The sequence below is a fragment of the Lissotriton vulgaris genome, chromosome 2_1 (assembly GCF_964263255.1).
Source record: "Lissotriton vulgaris chromosome 2_1, aLisVul1.2, whole genome shotgun sequence".
NCBI classification, from domain to species: domain Eukaryota; kingdom Metazoa; phylum Chordata; class Amphibia; order Caudata; family Salamandridae; genus Lissotriton; species Lissotriton vulgaris.
The window spans coordinates 1,548,002,287-1,548,020,745 of NC_141687.1; the positions used below are offsets into that span (position 1 = coordinate 1,548,002,287).

Sequence of the window (18,459 nt, forward strand, 5' to 3'; positions counted from 1 at the left end):
CAAAAGCTAAACTCAAATATTATCAAACTATTCCCGTAAGGTGCAAGACCCCAGGATTACTGTGACGGTCTCGTATTTGGGTATAAATCTGGGACCCGAAGTGGATAATACAATACCAGTAAACTATGACTTCCTTCTGAATATAACAGAGAACCAGCTCAAATGTTTAAGCAGCTTGCATTTGGCTGCTATAGTTCACTGTAACTTTATGAAAGTGATAATCTTACCAGCAGGTTTATATTTTTCCAGGGTGATACCCCTCGAGTTAACTGGTTTAAAAAGCTATACTTACTCTGCAGCAGTTTTGCGTGGGATGATGAACAACCCAGAATGGCTCTAAAATGCCTTAAGCAGCCTATTGAAGAGAAAGGATAGGGATTATTTCAAGTGTTACTGACATGCAACATCATTAATTCATATAAGAATTTTGATTCTAGATCATAAACTGAAATCAATACCTTCTATGAGTTACATCTGGTGGATGATTGTAGTGGTGTGCTTATTGTTAACCGCGTGAGGTTCCACGCGATACTCCCTAGCTTCGCGTGGGGCGCCGCGCGATGCCCAGCATGTTATGATTGTTGTTCTTTGGATGTAATGTTCCCGTGCGGCATGTCTGTTCAGTAGAAGAGCCTTAACGTCCTTCAGTCATCGTTGGGCTCTTTGCTGTCTGGATGCATCGCGCTGGGGTGGAGTTATTTATGGAATAAACTTCATCATGACACTCACCTACTTTTGTGGATTATTCTACTTGCGACATTTGGCGACGATCCGGAGACTCCACCACGCCCACGCAAAAGATCTTCTTCATTTTCTCAACAATACAACTCGATAACGTACCTACATCATTATCCGGTCGATCTTGAGTGAAAAAGTATCCCGGTAGGACTATCAGTGTCAATATTACTTAAAGGAGGTACGTGAAGAATGTATGGTAAAGCGTGATTGCTCCAGATTTGAGCCCAATTACCTCGTCATTTTGACTTCTTTATGATTGGCCATTTCATATCTGCCGGATGATTGGCCATTGAAGTCAGCCCGTGGCTCTCATTGGAAGGATTGAGTGTTTGCTTGGACCACCGTCCTTATTTCTATTGGTCCATTAGTCAATCAGCTCTACAAAAAAAATGTCGTGCTCTTCGGCGTTACCACAGCGACGCGCAAGCTTAAATTATTTGAGTGAGCGCCGCTGTGACATTTGCTGAGGAATACTGTGGATTGTCAGAGCACCAATTAACCTCGTTTCTTTTATGCCTCTACTGCGATGTGCACGCTTACCTAGCGCGTGGCTATATTGATTCTTTTCATTATTGTGGATGGTTTACTGCCATGCGCACGCATTATTAGCGCGTTACTACAGCGATACGCACGCTCCCATTAAATTACAGTTTTGATGTTCAGCGTATCTACAGCGACACGCACGCTTTTCCTTGCATATTCATACAGCGACACGCACGCTTACATTTTTTTTCTGTCTTGATATTCTGCGTGTCTACAGCGATACGCACGCTTGGAACTTTGAATAATTTATATAGTTTAAAGTGATTATAATTTCAACATTGAAGGCATAGTACTGCATTTGATATTTGTTTTGAATAAATGTTTGTATTAGCATTGAGCTAGATTTCATTTAAGTATTTAATAGCAACTTGAATTTATTGACTAGTTATGGCTAATTTACGGTAGCATCAAATTACCCACCCGCCCCCTTTCTTAAGAAAACTTGTGAGCCCTGAAATTATTTGGAAAGAGTGGTTTGCTCTTTTTGAAAATCACTTGGTTGCAATAGACGCTGCTGCTTACTCACCTGAACATAAATTTGCCATCCTTTTTGGTTGTCTTGGACAAGCTGCACAAAGGATTTTTAAAAGTGTTACTCCTATTCCCCCTCCTGCTTCTCAGTCTGGCGATCAGCTATGAACGTTTATCTTGAAGCAGTAGCTCGCTTAAAGATGCAGTTCGCAGAAGAACCAAACATTATCTTGGAGCGTCATAACTTCTACGCTAGGAAACAAAAAGATGAAGAAAAAGTAGAAGAATATATATCCGCTCTTAGGGTTTTAGCAACAACATGTGACTTTGGTCCATTATCTGACAGTTATATCAGGGATCAGTTCGCTTTCAATTATTCTTCTAGAGAAATCAAAGAACGAATCCTTAGTTGCAACAACCCTTCTTTAACTGAAGTGATAGACCTTTCTTTAAGCATTGAGCGTTCTACCCTTACTAGCAAGGTGATGTCTGATTCTGCTACGGGCGGAATTACCTTGGTCAACCCTGCTAATTATTGCCATGACAATCCTATTTGTGCAGTGAGTTATAAGAACAAAAATGTGAAATTTCCTCAGAAAAAGCAGAATTTGTTTTTTTATAGATGTGGCTCCAAGTCCCACATTGGGAATTTTCAAGGATGTCCTGCTATTAACAAACATTACGTAATTTGTAAAAAAGTGGGGCATTTTCAAGGGGTTTGTAGAAATGTGAGAAAACCACCTAATGTAAACTGTGTTGATTCTGAAGTGGAATATTGCAGTAATTCTATCAGCAACATAGTTGTCACCTTAGATTTGATGGTGAAATGAACGATATTAAGGGCCCGTTATGGTCTGCAATAATTGATAATGTTCCTTTGCAGGTGATGGCAGATTCTGGATCACCATTTACCATCTTGAGAGATTCAACATTTTACGATTTATGGAAAAGAAAGGTTGACTTATTAGATTGTGACATAAACCCAAAAGCCTTTGGCGAAAAAGATATCAACATGATTGGGTATTTTACAGGTTTAGTGCAATGCCTAGGTAGGGAAACCATTACAAAGATATATGTTGCTGAAAAAAGGAAAAATATTGTTGGATGGAAGGATCTTGCTCGCATGGGTCTATATCTAGTTCCTGGTGACGAGAACCCTATTAAGGCCAGGGAACTACCTGTGTCTAGTATCGATTGTGACCCCTCTGGTTCTGTTTCTCTTTCTCTAGAACAGATTATGGATGAGTTCAAACCTGTATTTAGTGGTAATGTTGGCACGGTGAAAGGTTTTGAACATAAGATTAGTTCCAGGTGCCCAACCCGTTGCACAAAGAGTAAGATCTGTTCCACTGAGTGTAGGTGGAGAATTAGAGAAGTCACTTAAAGACGTATGCCTCAAGGGGATAATAGAACCTGTTGACTCTTCTCAGTGGGTGGCCCCCATTGTGGTCGCACGCAAGAAAACCGGCGAAATTAGGCTTTGCGCGGACTTGCGCACTTTAAACAAAAATATTATTATAGATTGCCATCCTCTGCCGAAAATACATGAGCTTCTCGCAAATTTGGGGGGGGGCAAATGGTTTTCGCTGATTGACTTAAAATCGGCTTATCATCAAGTCGCTTTATCAAAAGAGTCCCAAGAATTGACAACTTTCATCACCCTGTTTAGGGCACTTAAGTTTTTACACCTTCCGTTTTTGTTGGCATCTTCAGGAAGCGTTTTTCAGAAGCTTATGGATTTTCTTTTTCATGAGGTAAGGGGAGTTCAGGCATATCTTGATGATATCTTAATTTTTGCAAAATCATTTGATTAACATAATTCGATTTTAAAGCAGGTTCTCACAATTTTGATGGCTAAAAATATGACTGTTCGTAGTGACAAGTGTAAATTTGCAGTTAGTGAACTGGAATATTTGGGGCACACCGTTTCTCACGAAGGAATTAAACCTAAATTTTCTGTGATCCGTGCAATTGAGGATGCCAAGCATCCTACTGATAAGGATTCCCTCCGGTCTTTCCTTGGTTTGGCCAAATACTATGCTAGGTTCGTGCCATCTTATTCCCAATTAGTTGAACCTCTACGCATTCTGTTAAGGAAAGGTTGTAGTTTTGTTTGGTCTCAGAAATTGGATAAGGTTTTTGAGGACGTGAAAAAGATGATTGTGTCTGCTAAAGCTCTTCACGCTTTTAGAGAGGATTATGTTTCAATCATTACAGTTGACGCTAGTATGTCTGGACTTGGGGCTGTGCTTACACAAAGGGTGAAAGGACACGAGCAGACTGTTGCCTTCGCTTCTAGGTCGCTTAAACCCTTTGAAGCAAAGTACAGTACTATCGAGCGAGAAGCATTATCTTGCACCTGGGCGGTGGAAAAGTTCAGGACATATATTTGGGGCAGGAGGTTTGAACTATTCACAGATCATAAGCCTCTGACTTACATTTTTAATAAAGTGGGCTCTTCTTGTTTGTCTGCAAGGTTGATGAGGCTTGTTTCAAAATTACAAGAGTTCCATTTTGAAGTAAAACATATGCAAGGAGGGAAGAATTTCCGTGCCGACTGCCTTTCTAGACTCTCTGGTAAAGGATGACGATGAGGATATCTCAGTTGAAGATATTGAGTGTGTTGCCGTGGTTGATACAGTGAGTGAAATGAGTACAGTCATAGCTGAGTCTGATTGGAAGTCCGCTATTGAAAGTGACGCGATCTTACAGAATGTCATTGATTATTCAACTCATCATTGGCCTGAGCCTAGGAGTTTAGAGGGTGAGTTACGGAGGTTCACCCAGGTGTCCGAGGAACTTTCTGTTGAGAATGGAATTGTTCGCAGGGGAGACAGGTTTGTTCCTCCTTTTGGTTTACGGTCTGCAATCATCAACAAAGCTCATCAGGGACATTTATGGGTAACCAAGACGGTCATGAGGATTAAGGATCATTACTGGTGGCCTTCTATGGAAGTTCAGGTTAGGAGAAATTAATTGATTCCTGCCCTGACTGTTTGTTATCAGATAAACATTGGCAAACATTAAAAGTTCCTTTGCACCCAACCGAGTTCCCACATAGCACTTGGGAGAAAGTTGGTATAGATTTTTATGGACCGTATTCCATTTTGGATCAAGAGAAGAAGTATCAGATTTTATTAGTTGACTATTATTCAAAATGGATGTACCACGAATTTGTTAAGAATCCTGATTCTGATTCAACAATCGCTTTCTTAAGGAGAGTTTTTAATGTGGAAGGTACTTAGAGGATGATTGTCACTGATAACGGCACACATTTCTCTTCTGCGAAAATGTGCAAATTTCTAAATGATTTGGAGATCAAACAATTGAAAGTTGCTTTGTACTCTCCCTCGTCCAATGGACTGGTCGAGAGAGGGAATAAAGTAATTAAAGAAGGCATTCAAACGGCTTTAACGTGCAAACTCAATGTAGAAGATTTCATTAGGGATAAGGTTTGGCATTATAATACATCACCACACTGTACTACTGGCATATCTCCTTTTGCTCTTTTAAGGAGCAGGGAAGCTCATTCAAATGTGTTTCCTTATTGGTTGCAAAACTTGTCGAGTGAAAAGAACATTGACTTAGGTGTTATTCGTAGAAAAGTGGAGGAGAAACGAGCTCAAATGAAAAAAAAATTGGATAAAAAAATGAAGTCCCAGGAATGTGGATGTTTTGGTAGGGGATTGGGTTTTAATAAAGAAACCTGACAAAGTTAAGAAAGGGGAATCAAAGTTTCTTGAACCAATTCAAGTTCTTAAAGTCAGTAAAGGAGCTGCATTTGTTGATGGGAAAGGTTGCTGGAACAAGCGTCATCTAGTAAAAAGTTCCCATCAGCAGGCTGGAATCATACAAGATAAGCGGAGGGAATCTGATTTGGATTTGGATTGGAGTCATTGGATGGATACTTCGGTGGTCCACGCGAAGCATGTTCCAGCTGTTGGGTCCCAGTCTCAGTCAAGTGTTCATTCCCATGTGCAGAATGTCACTAGGTGCTCTTCTAGAGGCAGGAACATTATAGTTCCCAGGAAATGTAATAGTTTTGTGAGGTTTAAAAAAAAAAAGTGTATATAATTGTTTCGCGTTATTGTAAGGGGGAAGGTGGTGTAGTGGCGTGCTTATTGTTAATCGCGTGAGGTTCGACGCGATGCTCCCTAGCTTCGCATGGGGCGCCGCGCGATGCCCAGCATGTTATGATTGTTGTTCTTTGAATGTAATGTTCCCGTGCGGTGTGTCCGTTCAGTGGAAGAGCCTTAACGTCCTTCAGTCACTGTTGGGCTGTTTGCTGTCTGGATGCATCGCGCTGGGGTGGAGTCATTTATGGAATAAACTTCATCGTGAAACTCACCTATTTTTGTGGATTATTCTACTTGCGACAATGATGCTCTTGGCTTTTACTCAAGATTAGCTAAATATAACTACAAAAGAGTACAGTTTAAGATATTAGTGTTTGCTGGCAGACAAGTGGAAAAATGTAGTCAAGATGTTGAAAATTCGGAAATACAATAGGTATAATCCCCTGTGGAATTCAAAGTTAATCCCTGAAACCTACAGAGCAACTAATGTGAGGTATGAGTAAGTGCAGGTATCCAAATATTAGTGGAAGTCTATAGCAATGAGATAATCCGCTTCTTTGAGAATCTACAGTGAGAGTTTGCACTGGCCAAAACAATCATTCTTTAAATATCTGCAGATTAGACATCCATGTGCAAAATACCCAAAAATGAGTTCTCTGGCAAAGAATGAACTGCTGCATACTATTAATAGTCATATGAAAAACAGGATCAAAGGCTATTATAAAATATTTATGGAACGCAAGGGAGAGGACCTAGCCAGTCCAAACCAAGACTGGAGTTCGGAGCAAGTTGACATTAAAGGACACTATTGAGTCAGGTGGCTTGTTTCTACTTTCTGCCAATCTTAACATTTAGAACTATATGACCATTTTTTATCTTTATCACATCCCTGTTAGGCTATGATGATGCCATCTCACAATCTCCTCGCTCTAGAAACAAATGTGTCAATATACTACATAGATATACATCCTGTTCCAGCATACAGCGGTATTGGATGCAAATATTTAAATTCATTAGCTCTCTGAATTGGATTACAATCTCGCCTTGACCTCGGACGATTATGATAAGTCATGGTATTGTTATCTGCATTCTCCCTTCACTCTGTGTAGGTGTCGTTATTGGTTGAATACCTATAGCTGCGGAATGGCTCAATCCCCCATCCTTTTAAAAATGACTGAACCTCTATATAGCAAGCTAATATATAGAAAATGCACTCTGTTTAAGGGGAGCAATGTAAAGAAAAGAGGGGGCTTAATTTGGGGCCTACTGGCAAGGTGGATCATTGATCAGCTTTTTATCAGTAGAAACAAAAATGTTGTAAACTACTGTATTTTAGGATAACTGATATGTATGTTTAATGCATATTGTTCCAAAATACAATGTTACTGTCTTACTGCATCATGAACTACTCTTCTGCTCTATCTGTATTGTTAATTGATTGGATCTGCTTCTAATACCAAAAAATTGAAAATGGCAGTGGTTTCTTTAGGACAGTAAATAATTTAGCAATTTGGCAAATATATACAGTCTCTAAATAATCTCAGTATGATTTTATTGCAGGGGGTGTTAGATGATATTTAACATATTTTTTGTTCTTAAGTACGTTAAAGACTACCTGTGTAAATACCAATAAACTGTGTTTAGAGAGTATGCTAGTCATACAATTAAAGAGGTAGCTCCGGTCTCTATTTCATGTATGTCAAACAAAATGGTTTGGTGTGTCATAAAATATATACGCATCTGTAATTTGTCAAACAGAAATAGAAAGAAAATAAATGGAACATTATTTTCTAAGGTGATTCAATTATGTGCCTAATAGAAGTGGTATACACTTTATCAATGAAGAGATTTTTTTTAAGTGAAATCATTTAGTGTTATTTCCCCCTAGTTTGTCTCGTTCCTACTAATATGCATTTTAACCGATCATGCTACAATTAACATAGCTTTCAGTTTCTGCACTAAGGCCATTATGATAGGAAATATAATTGTTTTTTGTTTCACTTCCCTGTAATTTTTTTGTGATTTTTATTTAATGAAATTAAACAAAGGACTATTAAAATTAAACGGCCAAATAATACTTCGAAAATCATTTTATATCAAATGTAATAGGTGCATTATGGAGAAAATATGTGTATTGCAGTTCATTTAATGTGGTGCTCACCAATCAAGTTTTGTTCAAATAATTCATTGTTTAGTTGACTGGAGATGTATACAGTTCTTTTAAATGTCTCCTCCTGTTGAATTTTGTGTTTGTGTAACTCCTTCTGAAGGAAAGCTCGCATAATTTTGCTTTTACTTGCAACTCCCTACTAAGACATTTAAATCAGTGGAAATGTGGTACCTAAGACCTGACCAATATTAACCAAACAACGAAATAAATGGTGCCTTTTTTTTTAATCCTCTTTTTTGTCATTGTATTATGACAGGTCAAGGAGGAGTTAATCCATCGTTGGTTGCTGATGCCATAATAGATGCTTTGGTTGATTTTGCAAGTCAAAAGAATGCCTCATCTGTTCAAAACGTTGCTATCATCATCTTCCAGACACAAATGCTGGAACAATTTCATACAAGTATGAAAAAAAAGCAAGGGACCCGTTTACCAGAACAGAAATCTGTGTTACCCAGGCTGGCATGTAAGATTTTCCTTTATGCTTATTTTATTGAAACTATTTGTAATGCACTCACATTCATGGATAACCATATCCCTTAGCTAGAAGGGAGGAAAGCGTAGCGGAGTTGAGAGCGGCGGAGGAGAAAGGGGCATAAGAATATTCTGTACATAACTGGGTGGAGGTGGGAGGCGTTTCACAGATCCATAGGCAGGGTAGCACATGTGAGTTTTCAAAGCTCTTCTGGAAGGTGTGTTCATAGTCTAGATGGAGCAGAGACATAAGTGACTTTCAAGGAATACAGACCTAATTACAGCTGTGCAATACAGATGTAGAGATCTTCCTACCATCTGTACCTCTTTCTACAGGGAAAAAAGTAAGTTTCAAGAGGCTGGCATTGGGATCCTGGTGAAGACTGAACACTTTCTCAAGCTTTGGAGCTTTCCTAGATTCACATGGATGAGCCATATTTAGTCTGGGAATCTCTGCTAATTTTACAACTGCAATATATGGTGTTAAAATGGCCATCAGCCCAATAGCCATGTGTGTTTAGTAACACATCCAATATTTCTGAAACAATCCAAATTTCAACCAGTGAAGTGGATATGCTGAAGTCTCTTCTCCCCTTGCAGGCCACCATAGCTAACATTTGTACCAAAGTCGTGGAAGTGAGTATGTGGAAAGAGCTATGCTGGTTGCTTTATAATTTTTAATTTGATTTGTATTTTCAACATCATTACCTTCTCTGGATGACAGCCAGCCCTAAAAACGAGCTCCACTCAACTGTGGGTTCTTTGTTGGGTATTTATATACATTTTTCCTGGCCTAGGGGAGAAATTACCAACTTTCGTCATAGCATGGAGAAGAAAAGCTCTTTTCAAAACTTCAAAAAATAATCTAAAAGCTTAAAGTGCTTTTAATTCCTATATCCATCTCATAAATGCACTCAAAAGTAAGATGTGCCCTTTTCAGGAGTGATTCCAAGCACATTTCCCCTCCAAGCACTTCCACATGGTTGTGAAAGAAACTAAGCATGTTAAACTTTGAGAAGTCGAACTTACTGTTTTGGGCTCCAATTGGTCCTCAGAAAGTAATTAAGAAAACTCCTAAGCACCCTGCATACGAGATGGAGCAAAAAAAGCCAAGCTCTTCAAAGGTTCAGTCTGCCTTTCTGCCTAAATCACTGTCAACAGGGAGCTTTTCTGGGCCAGTGGCACCAATGACAGCTGCCTCGTTATCAATGACCACATCCCCTCTAAACGTCTTAGTCACACTGTGGATGATTATCCTGTCATCGAGCAATAAGATTCTGTTGACAGCACCTTCAACACTATGATTAATGATTCCACCACTAGCAAGGAGTGCATCAATGACAACTCCAGCAACAATCATGTTGACACCATCTCTGTTTACAATACCAGAGATATTGTGTTGATGATCCTGCCATTGTCAGTTGACATTGCATTTTTATTGTAAATGGAGGTATCAGTCTCCTACTTGCAATCACGGCTGGAGATGTCAATGCATTTATCAACCCACATCTTGGATTTGGGAAGTGAAAGCCAATATTTGTCATGTGGAACAGGCGATGGATACAGCTTATAGCCCAACACAGCTGAACATACAGAATATTTCAGAATATGAGGAGAGGTATGGGAGATGGCCAGGTGGAGAACTCACTAGAGATCCTTTCCATGAACTACCATGCTATGAGGAGTATGTTTTGCCAGGTCCTCCGTTGGAGGGTAGCAGCCGGAACAGCGATAATCCGCCAAGACTTTTGATATCACCACTTGTGATGCAACTTCCTGTAACTTTCTTGAGCACCTTGCAGCATTGAGAACTTACAGGAGATAGTTGCACAGCTGCAGTGGTATCACACTCTGCCTCCCACCCAGAGTGTCGCCTCTGCAAAATCCTCTTGACCCATCACCACCATAGTTTCAACAATCTCAGTTACCACTACAACAAGAACCACCTGCCCCTCCTTTGCATTATGCCATTTGCCTCCAAACCATTTAAACAGCAAGAACGACCCAAAGGTTAGTGATCAAGACACTGAACCAGAAAATATGGAAAGAAGTTGAGATCCCAGAAAATTACCTGTACAAGGATAGTGGCCATCAATACAATGAGCAGCTGAGGAATTTCATTCTGCCCTAAGAGGAAGATAGAATACCACCCCTATCTGGTTCCCCACAGGATAACATTGCCAGGCTTCTTACCTTCTTGAACAGGGCAGCTCAGAAATTTGAACTGTTGATGTATGCAGTAGCGGTGCTTTTTATATGATTTTAAGGTGTAACCAAGGAAAGTGGTAATATAAGTCCCTCTCTTTGACTGTGTGGAAAGAGGGGCTAAAGCTAATGTCCACACCAGCCACAGTTCAGTTAGTTGTACCATGCCTTAAAAAAAATATAGAGCACCTGATTGCACACAAGCGTTTTTAAACAGCACCTCAAATAAATTACCTCATAGAATCAGTTGCCAAGAGGTGATCCAATAAACCCATAACTCCTAGCTCTGCTCCCGGGATAGTGACTGTAGACATATAGGCAATCTGCGCATGCAGTTAGCTGTGTGGTAGCAACATCAATAAAGACAGCAAATGCTCTGGCCATTCTCTGATAGTATTATTGTCAGGTGTGACATGTTATCTAGCCAGTGGTGGAGTTAATACTGGAGTATAGATGGGAGCAGGCGAAAGCCATGGCTGAGGAAGGCGCCAGTGCATATGTAGCCATTGTTATTGAAGCTGCCATGGATCTGTCAAATGTAGGCTATCAATAGATGGCAGGGCCTGCAGTGCTCAAGAGGCAAGGCATGTTTGAATTAATCTTTTTTGCAAAGTGTACGCCAAAATACATGGTATGCCCTTTAATGCACAAACTCTATTCAGTAACATATGGATGGCGCTCTACAAAGCATCAGAGATACGTACATTGTGCGCTTCCTTCGCTCCCTCCAACATAGGTGAGCCCCTTTGACATCCATTTGATGGTACAGACAAGAGGGCTCTCCGATATGCCCACAGGCAGAATGTGAGGAGAAGATAATTACTATTAACCTTAAAAACAATTGGACTACTACCAGGATTACTCTGCAGTCAGATGACAAAACTGGAAGACCTCTCAAACATCGTCAGGTAATAAGAGAGGCACATCTCAGTCATGCGCCTAAGACTTCACCAAGCATGCCTGACTCCTGATTCTGCCCCCTCCCTCAACCTCCACATTGGTCTATTGGTGGGAGGGAGCATGCCTTTCTTTGCTTCTAAATGGACAGACATTATCAGTGCCGGCTAGGTAATCCAAAGTGTGCCATCAGAGCACACCCTTGAATTCCTCCAGGGAATCTCGTCGTCCACTTAGGAAAGAGCACCACCTCCACCTGCAAGAACTCCAGCATTAAATACACTTCCTACTCCATTGATGAGTGAAAATGTGCTCATGGCCCAAAGAAATCAATCACGCCTCCTGAACAATTCTTTCTGTTAAAGAAAACTGGTAATTGGAGACAGATTACGAATCTCTAACAAGACGAAGAGTTCCCAAAGAAGCAGTCCTTTCAGTTTATCATCCTGCGAAAGGTCCTTCAAATGCTGCAGGAAAGTGTGCCTTACCTCCCAGGATCTAGGGGATGCCCACTTCTTTGTCCCCATACCCCTGAGCCATAGGCAGCAACTGAGATCTGCGAGAAAGGACTTCACTTCCAGTTCAAAACCCTCCCTTTCAAGCTTCTCTCCGAGACTAGATCACCAGGTGCCCACACCTGGATGGACGGCTTGTAAAAGCACCCTTGGCAGAGGAAACCTGCGACTCTGCAACACTGGTGTCTAATTGTATTTTCTTAAAAGATCTACTACGCGGTTGCACTTGTTAGAACATTTGATTTATGTGATTCTTTATATGAAATACTTAGGATAGTTTGTCATTTGTATCCACGGAATATTATGTTTGTTTATACTCATCCAGAAAGTTAGTTTCCTTTCAAATGCACTACCAAGATGTTACTGCCCATATGTGAACAAGACCGTATATAGTGGCCGAAAAGCGTTATGGTAGACTTTCAATAAATTGCATCATGGAAACTCCAGGTCGCGTCAGAGCCGTTCCTTATTTGGGCTTGAAAACCCTATATTTCGGCAAAGTGCTGGCTTTGTCTTTTCTGATGCCCCTGTCACCTTAGCAGCCAATCATTGGAAAGATAATGGATTTAAATACCACAGAGCCCCCCATCGATGAATTACTGTGTTCTTTATACACAAAACAAGGCAAAAGAAACCGATTTGCACATATTATTCTTTTGTCCTCTATATGCCAAGCCTAGAAAGAAATGGATTAAACCGATCTGTATAAACATGGAATTTAGGTCTTGCAGAGAAGCAGAAAGAATCTTGAAAACTGATACATCACAACCAATTGTATTCAGTGGCAGTAAATTTTTACTTGCCGTAAGCTTCTTAAGGGCCAAAACAGGGTTGAAGTTGTAATGAATATGACTAAGTATTTCCAGGACAATAACAAATGAATTCGGAATGAGTATGTAGACACAATAGGTACAAGGGAGTCTTGCGCGTGAGAAAGGTTAGTGAGAAATTATTATTATTATAAATTGTTTTTTTAATGTCCTAGGGATGGAAGCATAAACAAATAACAAAAATAATGAGTCTTATATTAGCATTAAAACTATTTTTATTCGGATGCCTATTTTAAACATAATTATGCTTTTAATGTAATGGCGACAGGTCATAAACAACACCCATCTTTTTATGCTCTTTTTATTTATTAATATTGTTATAGCATTGCTGCACTATTTGCTATGGAATCTGTACGGGTTCAAATGCATCGTTTATGGTTTACAAAAAACGAAATAAAGATTTTGAATTGAATCGTTTAGACATTAGTCACGGAGATATTAGACTGGGAGTCGTAGGGTCAAAGGACGCCAGACGCCCGATGACTCTGAGCTAGTGAGTGAATTTCCACTGAAGCGGGAGAGTGGTCCAGCATATGTACTAAATATTAGATATATGCTGTAGCGAAAGTACACCATTTTCCTTCTTTGCTGTAAGGACCATGTCTACCGATTCAGTCATTAAGAACGATATAGTGTTACCCGACTGCAACATAACAGGAGTGTAAAGGAGATTATTACAGAGTGAGGATGTACATTACAAACTTGTAAGACTTGAAAAACTCTCAATAAGTGAGACAACATATTTGTGGGCCAGCAAATCCCTCCAAAGTTACCTGGCAGTGGGACATATTCCGGGGGGTTTACAATTTTTGATTGGTCAGAGTTATGATAATCCCCACCCGGAGATGCTCAATGAATGGGCAATGAACAATATACACGCTTCTACCTGCATGATGCAGATTTTGATCAAACATGCGGAAATAGACCCAAAGGAGTTGATGGAAGGAAAGGGGAAATTGATAAAATAAACAATGAACTCAAACTCTAATCCAAACAAGAACTCATCCATCACTTTTTAAGCGGAATGAGTGCCCACTGGGGCTTGACGATGATGATGTCATGCACAGCGATCATTGTAGTTGCCCTGGCTGCTATACCATGATTTTGTGCAATATATAAGTAAAAAATGAATCGCAATAACATACCAACATAAAGGCAATATGAAAATGTAGGTCTTTTAAATGTCATACCGCTTTTCAGATACACAATACTGCTTACACTTGCTTATGATGAATATATTTAAATGATTTTTGCATGTTTCACTTGAGCAATGACCCAAAAAAAAAATTCTATGGCTAGCAAGCATTAATGCCCATTAATAGTTAAGTTTAAATATGTATCCTATTACTTCTTGCTCCATTTCGTGAAAACTATGATGTTGATTTTGATGAACACTTTCAGTGATTAATTTACCTGAAATATGTCTATAATGTCAAGAATATGGCTCGTGGCTGCTTTTGAAACATTGCAGAAGGTGGCTTTTGGTATGCGATCAAGGCCGTTGGTCCGGGTGAAACGCGGTATGGTGGCAAGATGGAATAAATGAGTTCATACTCCGCCCAAGAAGCATCTGAGCTTTGTTTTAAGAGGCAATTGTGTTACATGGTAGCAGAACTATTGGTGCTGTAATCTGACGTGCCCTCTCGGTTTGGCACAAGGCGGCCGCCAGTGATTACGGTTGGATATCTATCTAGATATCTATATATATATATACATATATGAGGAACAGGGATGACAGTGTGGGGAGTCTTTGATCCTGGAGCGGGCGGCTTTTCAACTGCCAGCACAGGGTCAGCATTTATCTTGCTAGAAATGCCTTGCCCATAAAACAAACTACGGGCCGCTGGTGGCCCGGGTGCTGTGCCTGCGGGGAGCAAAGGAACAAGAGACTGTTCTGCTCCCCGCAGCCCCTTATAAGGGGAGGCACAGGCCAGGCCAGTCTAAACCGGTCATATCCCCAAAAATTGGGCATCCTCGTGAACCGGAAGCACTAAAGTGCTTCCGGTTCACGCCCTCCTCCTGTACACCGCCTACGGGTACCCTCACGGCAGGTGGGAGTGCTCCCACCTCCTCCTTGGCCCCGTGGACCGGTGCGAGCGCCATAATGGCGGCCCGCTATTTTAGCGCATGGCCTTGCCCATATGGTCTGGTGCTCCCCGAGTCCCCTATTTACCTTTTGTATCGGCAGGCCTTGTACGGATGGGGTCACCCTCCCTCCTTCAAGGCAATTAATAAGACCACACCAAATTAACTTTTTTGGATTAGGGGGTGGAACCCCCGGCCGTATTTATTACAAAATTAAAAAAACATTATTTATTCACATTATGTACAGTTACGGAGAAAGTCCAGATACATTGTTAGACAGATGATGTAACATGGCTAACTTTAAACTCCAATACACACAACACTCCTACCGTAAATCTAACACTGCATATATTCTCTTTCTGCGTGTCCCCTCTTGAGCCTACGGCAAGGTCAATGACTGCCAGCCTCTAGATCCCAGTAGACTACCAATTACTCCGCTGGAGTAGGCTTGCGCAGGGGGTACAGCTTATTGGACGGATATTCTCCCCTGGGCCCTCCCTACGCCCTGTGCCTTAAACTCCTTAAACGGGGGGCTGCAAACCTCTGCATACTTGCGCCCTGATGCGTGTGAGAGGGTAGCCACAGGCCCACTAGGAAGAGTGTCTCCCCCGGCCCCCCCGACAGCCTACCTACTGGCTGTCACTGCCCCTGGAGTTACATGGTTCTGACCGCTAAGGACCAAAGACTATGCTTACCAATCATGACCTTACCGCCACAGGACAGCATAGTTGCCCAACTATCTGTCCTCCCCCTCAGCCCACTAGGAAGGTCATGCCCTGTAACTCGCCCACCCCTGTACTCGACTGACCCTTCGTCCCAGGCGAGCCGGGTCATTACCCTCTAGGAGCCAGGTCCGGATTGCTGGTGGTCCCTTACTTTCTAATCCGAGCGTGGCCCCCCAGTCCCCTGTATGGCCCCACACGCAGTCTGCCCTGGCCTCGTGAAACTGCAGGAACAACTGAAAAAATGAACAGCTATCAATGTATTGCCCCCCTGATAGGCTAAAAAACTCACACTACTGCACATGATACTATGTAACAGTGTACTGATGCAAAATTTCCCTCTGAGTCACAGGTTAAAGAAAATTCACATGAACAGAACCTACACTACTGCACATGATACTATGTAACAGTGTACTGATGCAAAAACTGCTCCCTGAGTCACCGGATAAAGCGTCTTGCAAGGCATATGAAAATGCACCAACAGGCTACAGCAAGTCAGCCGAATCCAAAACGGCGTCTTGGATGGCGAAACTCATAACTTTTGAACTGAAAGATAGCGATGTGTGACCCATCGTAGCAGAAGTGGCCCTGACAGCTCTCCGTCATTGCGGTATGGGTCACTTCACAGGTGTCACATTCATGGAACCACCATACATAAATGAACATAAAACACAAATGATTAGTGCTCCTAGCCTTTGGATAAGAGATGCTGTTTGCATGCCACGCCCATTGATTACCTCGTGAGACTGTACCCTTTTGGTCCCTTATGCCTTTTCCCACCCTTGGAACGCCATGGATAAGACTGCTTTTTTACAGTCATTAGCTAATGATGTCCCTCCTTTGGATAATGACATAAACCTGTCAGTTTCCTCTCTAACCGACTGGCTACAAGCGGCCAGCAATCTCCATGCCCCGTACAAAAGAATTAAACTTGCACGGCGCACGGATGCCAATAGATGGTTTTCTGCCGACTTGAAAAGCAAGAAATTGGCTCTCCGTCATCTTGAGCGCATGTGGCGCCGTGACTATGACACTGAGGAAAAAATTAAATATACTAGGGCAAGGAAGGAATATATGAATGCCATCTCTGCAGCTAAGGTGGAGTATTTCTCCTCTCGTATTTTAGACTCTACAAACAAATCTAAAGAGGTTTTCTCTATTTTCAATGAACTGACCAACTTGGAGAATGTCCGTCCTAAAGTAATCCCCACTCAGTGTTTGTGTGATTCACTCAATTCTTACTTTAGTGACAAAATCACCGACATCAAGGCTAGCATTCCTCAATCAAAGACCCCAATCACAACAGGCATGGCAATAAAGACTGGACATGCCACCCTTACCAGCTTTCAACCCATAACCCATGGCCAGTTTCTGGAATTAATGACGAGAGTCAAATCTGGCTCCCCACTGGATACTTGTCCCCCTCGTATTCTGAAAGAATGTTTTTCCACTCACCCAGCCCCTGTTCTTGCCCTTCTAAATGATTCCCTGTCGTCAGGTACAGTTCCATCCGCCTTCAAAGAAGCCACGGTTATACCGCTATTAAAAAAACTCGGGGCGGATCCTGGTTGTAAGGCGAATTACAGGCCCATTTCCTTACTGCCTTACCTGGCAAAAATTCTAGAGGCACACGTTGCGAAAATTCTCTCAAATTTTTTGGAGGAGTCCTCCTGCTTTGACCCTCATCAGGCTGGATTTCGGCCTGCACATTCTACGGAGGCAGTGGTCATCGCAGTTTTGGACACACTCCGAGATTGTGCAGATAGAAGGTCTCCTCAGGCCCTGGTGCTTTTGGATCTGTCGGCCGCGTTCGACACGGTCGACCATAACATCCTGGTCGACCGTGTCGGACAGACAGGCATTCAGGGCGTGGTGGCCTGCTGGCTGAGGTCCTTCCTGGAGGAACGATCCCAAGCGGTGCGTCTGGGGGATTTGACTGGTGTTAAACAGTCCATCCCATGTGGAGTGCCACAGGGCTCCTCCCTGTCACCCCATCTTTTTAACATATATATCCTCCCCCTTATTCAAACCTTGAGGGACAAACAGGTGAGAGTTTTTAATTATGCAGATGATCTGCAGTTACTCTTCACCATTGATAATTCTGAAGAATCTATAAGTCATTTCCAGTCAACCATGAGGTTTATTAAATCCTGGATGGATCAAAATCAGTTAAAACTAAATCCAGGTAAAACCGAACTGGTACTGACTGGGGACAGTGCTAAGTATTGGGGTCCCCACTACTGGCCTTCAGATCTAGGTCAAGTACCGCAACCATCGCCTTCGGCTAAAACGCTCGGAGTCATCGTGGATAGTGATCTTTCACTAAAAGCACAAGTGGGACAAGTGGTCTCCAAATGCTTTTACCAGCTAAAAAAAATAAGGAAGGTCAGGCGACTATTAACACCAGAAGCTATTACTCAGGTTGTGATCGCCACTGTTCTGTCTCATCTGGATTACGCAAACGCCATCTGTCTGGGTCTCCCAAACTATTTACTTAAGCGCCTCCAGATGGTTCAGAACTATGCTGCTAGGTTGATCCTGAAGCAACCAAGATGGCAGGCGGCAACTCCTCTTCTTATTAAGCTTCATTGGCTTCCGGTCATGCAACGCTGTTCCTTCAAAGCAGGTTGTATGATCTTTAAGTCACTACACGGCAAAAGCCCTAAATTCATTAATCAACTGATCACCAGATACGTTCCTTCTCGTAACCTTCGGTCACTCCATCTAGGCCTTCTC

The 18,459-nt window shown here is 41.8% G+C and overlaps 1 protein-coding gene across 1 annotated transcript in view; it reads left to right on the plus strand.

Moving 5' to 3' along the window:
• The window catches only part of LOC147732881 (protein mono-ADP-ribosyltransferase PARP14-like), a 1,341,877-nt gene that overhangs the window by 807,660 nt on the left and 515,758 nt on the right, over nucleotides 1–18,459 (plus strand). Inside the window, exon 14 of the mRNA XM_086957426.1 lies at nucleotides 8,255–8,461. Within this exon, the coding sequence (XP_086813552.1) occupies nucleotides 8,255–8,461 (207 nt within the window). The remainder of the gene's footprint in view (nucleotides 1–8,254; nucleotides 8,462–18,459) is intronic.